At 44.9% G+C, this 11,807-nt stretch overlaps 1 protein-coding gene across 1 annotated transcript; it reads left to right on the top strand.

Moving 5' to 3' along the window:
* Positions 1 to 445: 445 nt before the first annotated feature.
* Positions 446 to 2,533, top strand: LOC130368327 (olfactory receptor 6M1-like). The gene is made up of 2 exons (XM_056571870.1): positions 446 to 677; positions 1,445 to 2,533. The coding sequence occupies exons 1-2, from the start codon at positions 446 to 448 to the stop codon at positions 2,443 to 2,445; spliced, it is 1,233 nt and encodes a 410-aa protein (XP_056427845.1). The 3' UTR covers positions 2,446 to 2,533.
* Positions 2,534 to 11,807: the final 9,274 nt, after the last annotated feature.

The following is an 11,807-nucleotide window of genomic DNA, read 5'->3' as shown; positions in this document are numbered from 1 at the left end:
CTCCTGTTCTTACTAGGAGATTTAAGTTGATGTATCCGCTTCCAGATAATGAGACAGAATCCTGGCTTCCACTCCCCAAGGTGGATATGGCAGTCACAAGCTCTCAAAAAGGGTTTTGGTACCAGCGGATGATGGGAGTAATCTCCAAGATCCATTAGACTGGAAAGTGGACTCGCTATTAAGACGCTGCTATTCGGCAGCTTCTGCCTCTGCAAATGTGGCTATAGCAACATCTGAAGTAGCTGACTTTGCAAAAGAACGTGTTCTCAGAGTACAGTCAGATATTGAAGGGAATGTTCCCAGAGAAGAAATTCTGGACTCATTCAAGACTCTCCTTTTAAGTTTGGATTTTTTGTGCGAGGCATTTCAGCAACATCTTAGATTGGCTGCAAAAGCTATGGCTCTTGCCTCTGTTAGCAGACGCCCCTTATGGCTCCGCCCCTGGATGGCGGATAATTCTTCGAAATTTAACCTCTGTGGTCTTCCCTTTGAGCCTGGTAGACTCTTCGGTTCCGAGCTGGATAAGATTATGGAAGGCCTTGCTGATAAAAAAGGGAAATGCCTTCCTGTTCAGAGCTTTCGTGGGCGTGGAAGAGGAAGGAGTGGTAGAAACCAGGGAGCTTCTAGACCTCAGAAGCACCAGTCCAACCAAAAACGTGGTGGGGGACGCAGTCGCGGTAAAGACCACAAGTCTGATCTATGACTCTCCCATAGCCTCCACCCACAATTTCCTTTCCCCTTCCCTTCCAATCTCTCAAGTGGAAAGTCCATCCACCATTCCCCCTTTATGTTTATTTCTAAATTCCTGGATCCAGGAGATTCAGGATCCTTGGGTCTTAAATGTGGTCAAGTCAGGCTACAGAATAGAGTTTATTCTCCCCCCCCCCCCCCCCCCAAAGAATATTTGTGTTAACCAAATTGTTACCCCAACCAAATCAATCCATCCTAGAAGAATCTGTTCTTCAGTACAGAGAGAAGCACGCTCTAGATTCTAGAGAGGTTTCACTGTATGTGGATTTGCACTATTGGTCTCATTACAACACAATAGGCTGTCAGCTGAATGCACAGATAGTAGGTTGGGAACATAGTTCATTTCTCTCTGATAGTGAAGGTTTTAAGTGAAGAAGATAGGAAAGTTTCCCAGAATGTTTCTGCATCAAGAACTTTAAAGCCCAAAAGAGAATTAAAATGGCCAACATCCAAAAACATATTCCTAAAAAACACCTAATAATTAGTTCTCCTGTGTAAAATACTTGTCTAAAGAACATGCTTAATGTTCTTAAGGAGAAGGAAGACGTCACAAAAAGTTGAACCTATAAGAATTCAACAGCATAATCCCGGGTGCGTTATCTACAAGAAGGAATACTTGCCACATTTCCATCAGCGTAGTCTTACTCTTGTTGGATACCTTATGTCTTGACAATATTCTATCCTTACCCTCTAGAAATGAGCTTCCTTCATAGATCTAAAGATCCTGTATTAGAATGGAGGAATACCACCCGAGTAGCAGAATTTATCCTGTTGGGTTTGCCTCTATTTTCAAACAATTTGGCCTCATTTGTACTTATCATAGTTACCTACATCTTCACAATGGCTGGAAACTTTCTTATTCTGTTTCTTGTCTTCTCAGACCAGCGCCTTCAGAGCCCCATGTATTTTTTTCTCTGTAATCTATCTATTTTGGATATTTGTTTTATCAACACCACTATACCAAAAATGCTACATGGATACACCCCTGGAGGGAAAACCATATCTGTGCCTGACTGTCTAATGCAATCCTATTCATTCTTTCTTCTCGGTGTTGCAAATTTTTTACTTTTAGCTGTGATGTCCTTGGACCGTTATGTTGCCATTTGTTACCCTTTACATTACTCTACTATTATGCACCAGAAGCAATGTGTGAAGCTCATCGTAGCTGTGTGGGCCGCTGCATTTTTCTCTATTCTTGGCCTTACTATCAGGATAGTCAGATTGCCTTTTTGCTCCAAGCTGGTAAATCATTTCTTTTGTGATGTCATCCCATTGCTTAAAAATGCCTGCGTTAATACTGCAGCTATCCACTTACAAGAGATCATCACGTCTTCCATTATCTTGCTAACTTCTCTCTTCGTGACCTTGGCCTCATATATTAATATAGTGAGAAACATTTTGAAAATCCAGTCTGTGGCAGGAAGGCAAAAAGCTTTCTCCACTTGTTCTTCACATGCACTGGTTGTATCGCTGGCTTATGGCAGTAGTATTTTTTCATATATAAAACCTTCTCAAGGCCAGATTAAAGATTATGATAAAAAAGTTGCACTCCTGACCACTATAATAGTCCCACTTCTTAATCCTTTTATTTACACCCTTCGAAACCAAAAGGTAAAATCTGTACTGAAGGAAAAGTTGAGGAACAGGACTTTTGTCAATTCTATTGTAGCCTCAAAGCACTTGTCTACTGTGTGATCTTAAAGGGCTACTCCACTGGAGCGTCGGAATTATTACTTACCGATAATTTGCTTTTCATGACTTCATCATGACAGCACCATCGCCATCTTGGGGGAGGGTGTATTGTTATTTTTAATTAGGAACCAAAACTAACATTTTGCTTCCAGGGAATGTTACATATGGTTTCTCATTCACAAAAAGGAATGCATTTTTAAAAATGTATTTATTCAACTGGAAGAGTTGTTTAAAAAAAAAAAAAAAAAAAAAAAAAAAAATGCAATGCACCTGTAGCTTTTGATAGAAAAGGTGTTAAAAGTATTAAAGTGTACAAATTAAAATGGCTTCTTTCTTGGATTCAACAATCTTGCATTAGGCTAGGTCCACCTTTGTGTCACAGATTCCATGTGTTTAGAAGGATCTGACTGGACCAAAAAAAACACTATCTGTAATTTATTTTGTCTGGTCACATCTTGCTAAATAAACGGACAGATGGAAGCCAGATGTGTAGATTACTCTTTGTTTATAGCCATATGCATATTTTGATAATGTGTCATCTTTACATATGTATCTGTTTTACTTAGTTGCCTATTTAATTGTAGCGTAGGAGTGGATTACGATTTCATCCCCCCATGATCTCCTGCACAGCATCCCGATTCTCAGTATGAATGGGGTGTGTCAACCACAACACGAAGAGGTGGCCGACACGCCTCCTCCATGCAGCTCTATAGGAGAGCCGGGGCACTGCTTTCGGCAATCTCCGGCTGTGCTATAGAACTGCATGAAGGGGGAGTGTGGCCTGTGGTCAAAAAGGCTCATATCATGCACTGAGCCGGGGTTCCATGCAGGAGATCACGGGGGGGCCCAGCGGTCAGACTACCCATGATCTAACACTTATCCCCTATCCTTATGAATAAAGAATATTGTTCCACGTTAACACCTTGGCGATTTGCATTATTCTTCCTGTGGATATTGCCATGGTTAAAGGCTTCAGATCCATGGTGGAGGTGAGGGTGAGATTGGGTGGAGTAGTACTGAGCTACCTTTCCTGAAAAAAAGATAAACCCCTCTAAAGTCAATGGATCTCTCAGGGCCCATTTGTGTCTGTTGGCCAACAGAGACTGTGGCTCTGTCTTCTCGCCCCATAATACAACTGCAAGTCCCAGATGACTAACTCCGATGACCCAATCTGACAGTGTCATCAGACTTGTGGTTGGGGCAGGACTAGCAGCTGAAAAATACTTGTGTAAAACTGGCCTTAGCATGAAATAAAAAATATATATAAAAAATAAAATAGATTTGGTTTACGTAGACAAGCTTGCTACACATTACTGATTAAAAAAAATACAACGTTATTTTCTTGCTATTAGTACACTACCATTAAGTAAGGGCAGACAGTTTTGATATCACCGTTTTGCACTATAAAGACCCCACAAATTGGGGCATTTTGTAATTTGTCTATGGCGTGTACTTTTAAACCTTGGTTCGCATATAGTATTTTGGTCAGTATTTCAAGGAAAACGCAGGAGTAGAACAAACAGAAAAAAAAAAAAAATGTAAAAAAAGATTTGTGTTTTGGTATGTAACAATACCAACCAAAATTAGCACCAAATTACATGATTTAATACTACAGCATAGGGATGTCCAGATACTAGTATCAGTATCGGGGCCGATACCCGGTATTTGCATGGTATCGGGGACTCTTCTAATATCCCCGATACCAAAGCCGATACCTGGTGGAGTGCTCCGCTGCTTCTCTGATCCGCATCATGCCACAGCCCTGTTCTGACGTTCCGATTACTGCTGCTGCTCCGTTCTGCATCATGTGGTCTTATGGAGGAGCATGTAACACCCACATCACTCCACGTCCTCCTCTGCGCCCAGCGTAACACTACGGAGGAAGCAGAGTGACGTGTGTGTGTCACATGCTCCTCCATAAGACCACAGGATGCAGATGGCAGAACGGAGCAGCAGCAGTAAAGGGAGAGGCAGAACGGGACAGCGGAGCGGTGACAGGCAAGTAAGCAACCACAAGTGGGGTCCTCCTGGCTACAAGGGGGGGGGGGTGGTCCTGCTGGCTAAAAGGGAGTTCTTGCTGGCTAAAAAGGGGGCAGGTCCTGCTGGCTACAGGAGGGCTGATACAAATGTCTGGGGGGGGGGGCTGCTGTCTACAGGGTGGGCTGCTGTCTAATATCTTCAACTATCTATACTACTTACAAGGGGGTACTACCTACTATTAAAGAAAATCTTACAGCAGAGTCACCTGCACCAACTTTAAATTTATAGGTAGATAGTGCAGGTGACCTGGTTTCTACCGCTGCTCACCATGTGATCATCAGTCATCGTTCTTGCCGCCAATACAAATTCCCTGTTCTGTCCAATGGAGAAGAGAGAAATCTTGGCTCATGCTACAGCAGCCGCCTCCATTGTACACAACAAGGACCCACATATACAGTAAGCAGCGCCAGAAACCGGGTCACGCTGGTGTCAGATTCCCTTTCAAATAAAAGTACTCGTACTTGGTATCGGCAAGTACTAGAATTAAAGTATCGGTACTCTGTCTTAAATTTTTTTTTTATTACTACAGCAATAACAGATGGACAATATGTATTGGCTTCTATGGAGGGCCCCTGTTTAAAGCGTACCCGTCAGATCCAACAAAAAAAAAACTTTTTTTAAATATATCACTCAGTACCTAATCCTGACCATGTACATGTAATTTTTATGTGTCTAACACCTTTTATTTTTTTTATTACACTTTTAATTTAGCTCACTAGTCTGAATTCCTCTCAAAGGGAGGGGCGTGGCCTCACTGTGCAGGTCTCCACCCCCTCCCTCAGTATGCTGTCTGTTCACATCTCCCTTAACATTAGCAAAACTACAACTCCCAGCTTGTCGTCACTGACAGTAGAGGGACACAAACGGACGAGGAAATACAAAAAATTTTCTAATGAAAGCAATTGCAAAACCTATTGGTGAATGCTTTACAACATATCAAAAGTTTTTGTATCTGACAGTGCCCATTTAAAGAATGTGCCTAGGCTATCCCATAACCTAACCATGCCCCCCATCTGAGCACATAAAAAATGCAATACATAGTATTGTAGTTTTATACTTCTACCAATTGCCGTGTATAAATTATACAAACTAATAAATAATATCCAAATACTGCCCTTAACCCCTTAAGGACATAGGGCGTATCCATACGCCCCCGTTTCCAAGTCCTTAAGGACCGAGGGCGTATGGATACGCCCTGAGCATTTCCGGCCCCCGCCGCTAGCCGGAGGGGCGCCGGAGCCGGATGCCTGCTGAAATCGTTCAGCAGGCATCCCGGCATATCGCCCAGGGGGGCCATTATGTCCCCCCATGTCGGCGATCGCAGCACATCGCTCATCAATTCAGATGAGCGATGCGCTGCGATTCCGTTCCCCGCCGCTTGCCGGGCGGGGATCGGAGCCGGATGTCTGCTGATTTCTATCAGCAGACATCCCGGCAGTGTGCCGGAGGAGGTCCGGAGGACCTCCTATACCGGCGATCGCTGCAGGACGCCGGTAACTACTTACCGGCGTTCTGCAGCGGTTGCGGGTCATCAGGGTCACGTGTGACCCTGTGACCCGGATATAGATGGTGACTGGTGGTGTAGTATACACCACCAATCACCATCCGTACTGTACTGGGGGCTGGCATTGTGGCCACCCCCCTCAGTACAGTTGTGATTGGGTGGCCAAAGTGGCCACACCAATCACATAGTAATGGGAGGGGATGGTGGGGGCTAGGAGCACGTTGCTCCGTTCTGCCCCCCATTCCACTTAGATCTGGTGTGCAGGACGGAGCCCCGTGCTGCCCACCATCCCCTCAGTTGAAAAACGTGCCCCTTGCCCCCTTTTCTGTGGCCCCTTGGCACAGAAATCACACAGGGTTAGCTTTAGATTAGGTAGGGACAGGTTAGGGTTAAAAAAAAAAGCCTTTTTTTTTTTTTTTTCTGCGTACCTCAGTGGGTGTCCGTGGGTCCGTAGCACCTTTAGCTGCGTGACCCCGGCCCTGCTGGGTCGCTGCGGTCTGCCGCCAGCCTTTTTTTTTGGCGCAGATCTTTTTTTTTTTTTTTCCCTAAGCGTGTGTGCGGACCCTCTTAGTTATAAAAGAGCGGTCCGCCACCGTTTGTTAAAGCCCACCCGCCGCTGATCAGTCCCGTAGTACTGATCAGCGTTTTTTTTTGTGGTGCCGGCGCTTTTTTTCGCGTTTTCTAGCGCTTTTTTTGCACCCATAGGCGGTCCGTGCCACCAGTAGCAGGCGTGTACTGTGTGGCCGTTCCGTACCTGTGTGTGCGGCGTGCCTCACCGCTGTCAGTGATTTATCACTGATCAGCGTTTTTTTTTGTGGTAAAGGCACTTTTTTCGGTTAACGCGTATTTTTTTTTGCACCCATAGGCGGTCCGTGCCACCAGTAGCAGGAGTGTACTGTGTGGACGGACCGTACCTGTGTGTGCAGCCTGTCCCACCGCTGTCGGTGATTTATCACTGATCAGCGTTTTTTTTGGGTTCAGGTGGGTGCATTTTTTTTCGGGGTAAAGCGTTTTTTTTATTTTTCGGTTTTTTTGTGTGGGGGTCTGTGAACAAGCCACCAGCCACTGTTCTGGGCTGAGTGGCCGGACCCCCCCACTGACTTCTGCGCCCCCTGCCACCACAAGCGCTAATCAGTGCGCACACCACTGATTAGATAAACGCTTTTTTTTGGCGCAGGTCTTTTTTGCGCTAGAAGTCCCCTTTTAAAAAAATAAAAAAAAGTCTCCTTTTTATTTTATATATTTTTTTTGTTAGGGCGGGTTAGGTTAGGTTAGGCTAGGGCGGGTTAGGGCGGGTTAGGGAGGTAGTATCGCACCACACCACACCACGCGCAGCACACAAACCAATAAAGTTTTCCCCCCCACACACACACCGCCGTATCCCCATTAGAGTAGGGAAATGGCCCGCAGAGTGTTTTCGGCGGAGGAGGCATATGACCTAATTGCCTCCGACACCGAGAGCTGCTCAGAGGACGATGAAGACCCCACCTTCCTTATTTCATCGTCCTCCTCATCATCTAGTTCTGATGATGAGCCACCAAGGCGGCGGAGACGCCGCCGTGCGGTGCCGCAAACCTCCTCTGCCCTTGACCCTGTGCCCCATGCTAGTATGAGTCCCCCTGGCGCTCATACTAGTGAAGCCCCCCTGCCAAGATCACTGGTACATCGTACCGGAGAACTTGACTGGGCTGAGCCAGCGGACCACGAGCCCGTGATTCCTGAGTTTGTTGGCGACTCAGGAATCAAAATTAACATCGCCGGGTTCACTGAAAAGGACTTTTTCGGTCATTTTTTCAGTGACGACTTTGTTAATTTGATGGTTACACAGACGAATCTGTGCGCCCAACAGTTCGTCGCCGCTAACCCGGGCTCACTTTTAGCTAGACCCGGCGGCTGGACTCCAGTCGATGCAGCCGAAATGAGGACCTTTTGGGGCCTCGCGCTGTATATGGGTATAGTTAAAAAACCCAGTGTCAGGCAATATTGGAGTGGGGACGTCTTTTACCAGACACCCCTCTACAGTATGGCCATGGCACGCTCCCGGTTCGAAGCCATTCGGAGATGTTTGCATTATGCTGATAATGCGGCATGTCCCCCCCGAACTGATCCCGCGTATGACCGCCTGTATAAAATCAGGCCGGTCATCAATCACTTCGGGGCCAGATTTTGGGAGGCCTATGTCCCGGGGCGGGAGGTCTCTATTGATGAGTCGCTCATCAGCTTCAAGGGGAGACTCAGCTTCCGGCAGTACATCCCGACCAAGCGAGCGCGGTATGGTGTGAAGATGTATAAACTTTGTGAGAGTATCTCCGGGTACACTTGCAAGTTTATAGTGTATGAGGGACGAGATTCCCGTTTTGAACCCCCAGAATGTCCCCCCACTCTGGGTGTTAGCGGGAAAATCGTTTGGGGCCTTTTGCACCCATTGCTAGATAAAGGTTACCACCTTTACGTGGATAACTTTTATACTAGTATCCCTCTCTTCACATCCCTCGCCGCCAGATCCACGGTCGCTTGTGGGACAGTCCGGAAGAATCAAAGAGGCCTTCCGCCCCATCCCCTACATGCTCCTATCCCCCAGGGTGAGTCCCGTGCCTTTTCCCATGAGAACCTGTTGTTGGTCCGGTATAAGGACAAGAGGGATGTCCTTATGCTCACCACAATTCATGGGAATGGCAGCACCCCTGTCCCTGTGCGAGGTACCGCGGGACCGGTCCTCCAGCCCGATTGTATTCTGGACTACAATCGGTATATGGGGGGAGTTGATCTTTCTGATCAAGTCCTCAAGCCATATAATGCCATGCGGAAAACACGTGTATGGTATAAAAAGGTTGCGGTCTACATGGTACAGGTTGCCATGTACAACTCTTTTATACTGTACCAGAACGCTGGCAACACAGGGACATACCTGGAGTTTCAAGAGGTAGTTCTAAGGGCCCTCATCTTTGGTGACCGCCAAAGAGCGGGTCAGAGCACCTCTGGAACTTCAGTGCCCCGGATCGTCCCCGGCCAACACTTTCCAGGTGAGGTCCCCCACACTGGAAAGAAAGGACGATCTCAGAAAAAATGCAGAGTGTGTCACAGGAGGGGGATTCGGAAGGACACCACCACTCAATGTGACACTTGCCCCGATCATCCGGGCCTCTGCGTTAAAAACTGCTTCAGGGAGTATCACACTTCCATGGAGTACTAAATTTTTAATCCTTTTCCCTGATTTTAATTCCCCAGAATTCGGCTCCAATGTACCAGTCCAGGGTACATTGACTTCCAAATTTTATACCAAAATACCCTACCCCCAAAAAATCAAACCCAAAACCTCTTTCCCAATGCCCCTCATAACATCTTTGTCCCCCAAAAAATGGGTTATGGGACACAGAGTCAACGGCATTGGAGGTTTGCAGTTGCCTCAAATGCGCAACGCTCTCTCTCCCCACCTGAGTGGGTTGCGCATTTGAGGTAACAGAATAGGGACAGCCCCACACATCCCCTTCCCAGAATGATGATTCAGAGTATAGGGTTTGGGGCGGGCATCATTTTTACTTTTGGCTGTACTCTGGGTCATCATTCTGGGAAAATAATTGGCATATCAGTTCTAAAATTGCAATTTTCTTCCCCCCATAGTACTCTTCATCCATTCCTGGAAAATAAATGAAGGGAACACCCGTCTGTTCCAAATCTCCACTTCACCCTATACACCTTCCTTAGGGGGTGTACTGTTTGTAATAGGCTCACATGTGGGTGTTCCTTTCTTGTATTTTCCTCTGAATGTATGTAACTGTTAGGTCCGTAACAAACATCCACCTCAAATGCGAAGAGTTCTCGCTGAGCTCTGTCGTATTTCCAGGCGACAATTCGGAGTCACATGTTAGTTGTTCCCAGAAAGATGAAGCAGAGCATAGGTTGAAAATTGCAATTTTCAAAAGCTACCCTTCATCCATTCCTGGAAAATAAATTTAGGAAACACCTGTGCGTTAAAAATGTCCTCTTTACCCCTATACCCATTCCTCAGGGTGGGTACTTTCTGTAATGGTGTCACATGTGGGTGTTTCATTTTTGTATTTTCCTCGGAATGTATGTAACCGTCAGCTACTGATATGCCATAGGCCACAAATACAAAGTGACCTCTATGACTTCTGAGCCTTGTTGTGCGCCCGCCCATCATGTTACCCCATATGTGGATGTATTTTTATAGTCAGGGGGAAAAGCCCTCAAAAATTTGTAACCCAATATCTCATATTAACCCTTGTGAAAATGTAAAAAATTGGATAACACCAGCATTTTAGTGTAAAAAAATAAAATTTTCCAATTTATGGACCACTTTTCAAAAAACCTGTGAGGTGTTATTTCCCACTGTACCCCTTGTTACGTTCATTGAGGGGTGTAGTTTCTAAAATGGTGTCACATGTGGGTTTATTTTTGCTTTTGGGGGCTTTATAAATGCACGGGACCCCCGACTTCAATTTCAACAAAATTTTCACTCCTTCTATTCTGAGCATTGCAGTGCGTCCACAGAGCAATTTACATCCACATATGGGGTATTTTTATTTCTCAGACAAAATTGTTCTACAAATTTTGGGGGCCTTTTGCCCTATTACCCAATGTGAAAATGAAACATTTGGGGTAACACTATCAATATATTGCAAAAAAATGTTTTCACTTTTACGGCCCACTGTTCAAAAAACCTGTGAGGTGTAAGTACTCACTGTATAACTGTTACTTTCCCGGAGGGGTCTAGATTCCAAAATGTGATGCCATGTGTTTTTTTTTGCTGTCCTGGCACCATAGGGGCTTCCTAAATGCGGCATGCCCCCAGAGCAAAATTTCCTTCAAAAAAGCCAAATGTGACTACTTCTCTTCTGAGACCTGTAGTGCGCCAGCAGAGCACTTTTCACCCCCATATGGGGTGTTGTCTGAATCGGGATAAATTGGGCTTCAAATTTGGGGGTGTATTTCCTGCTTTAACCCTTTGTAAAAATGTAAATTTTTTGGGAAACCAAGCATTTTAGGTAAAATTATTATTATTTTTTTTACTTATGCAAAAGTCGTGAAACCCCTGTGGGGTATTAAAGGTTCACTTTACCCCTTGTTACGTTCCCCAAGGGGTCTAGTTTCCAAAATGGTATGCCATGTGTTTTTTTTTTTGCTGTTTTGGCACCCTAGGGGCTTCCTAAAAGGTGACATGCCCCCCCAAAAACCATTTCAGAAAAATGTTCTCTCCAAAATCCCCTTGTCGCTCCTTCCCTTCTGAGCCCTCTACTGCGCCCGCCGAACACTTTACATAGACATATGAGGTATGTGCTTACTCGAGAGAAATTGGGTTACAAATATATGTAAAAATTTTCTCCTTTTACCCCTTGCAAAAATTCAAAAATTGGGTCTACATGAACATGCGAGTGTAAAAAATGAAGATTTTGAATTTTCTCCTTCACTTTGCTGCTATTCCTGTGAAACACCTAAAGGGTTAAAACCCTGACTGAATGTCATTTTGAATACTTTTGGGGGTGTAGTTTTTATAATGGGGTCATTCATGGGGTATTTCTAATATGAAGACCCTTCAAATCCACTTCAAAACTGAACTGGTCCCTGAAAAATATCGAATTTCAAAATTTTGTGAAAAATTGGAAATTTGCTGCAGAACTTTGAAGCCCTCTGGTGTCTTCCAAAAGTAAAAACTCATCAATTTTATGATGCAAACATGAAGTAGACATATTGTATATGTGACCCAAAAAGAAATTTAATTTGAATATCCATTTTCCTTACAAGCAGAGAGCTTAAAAATTAGAAAAATGCAAAATTTTAATTTTTTTCATCAAATTTGGGG

This window comes from Hyla sarda, chromosome 1 (genome assembly GCF_029499605.1).
Source record: "Hyla sarda isolate aHylSar1 chromosome 1, aHylSar1.hap1, whole genome shotgun sequence".
NCBI lineage: Eukaryota > Metazoa > Chordata > Amphibia > Anura > Hylidae > Hyla > Hyla sarda.
Note: the sequence above shows the minus strand (reverse complement) of the source record. Positions and strands in the feature narration are given on the sequence as shown.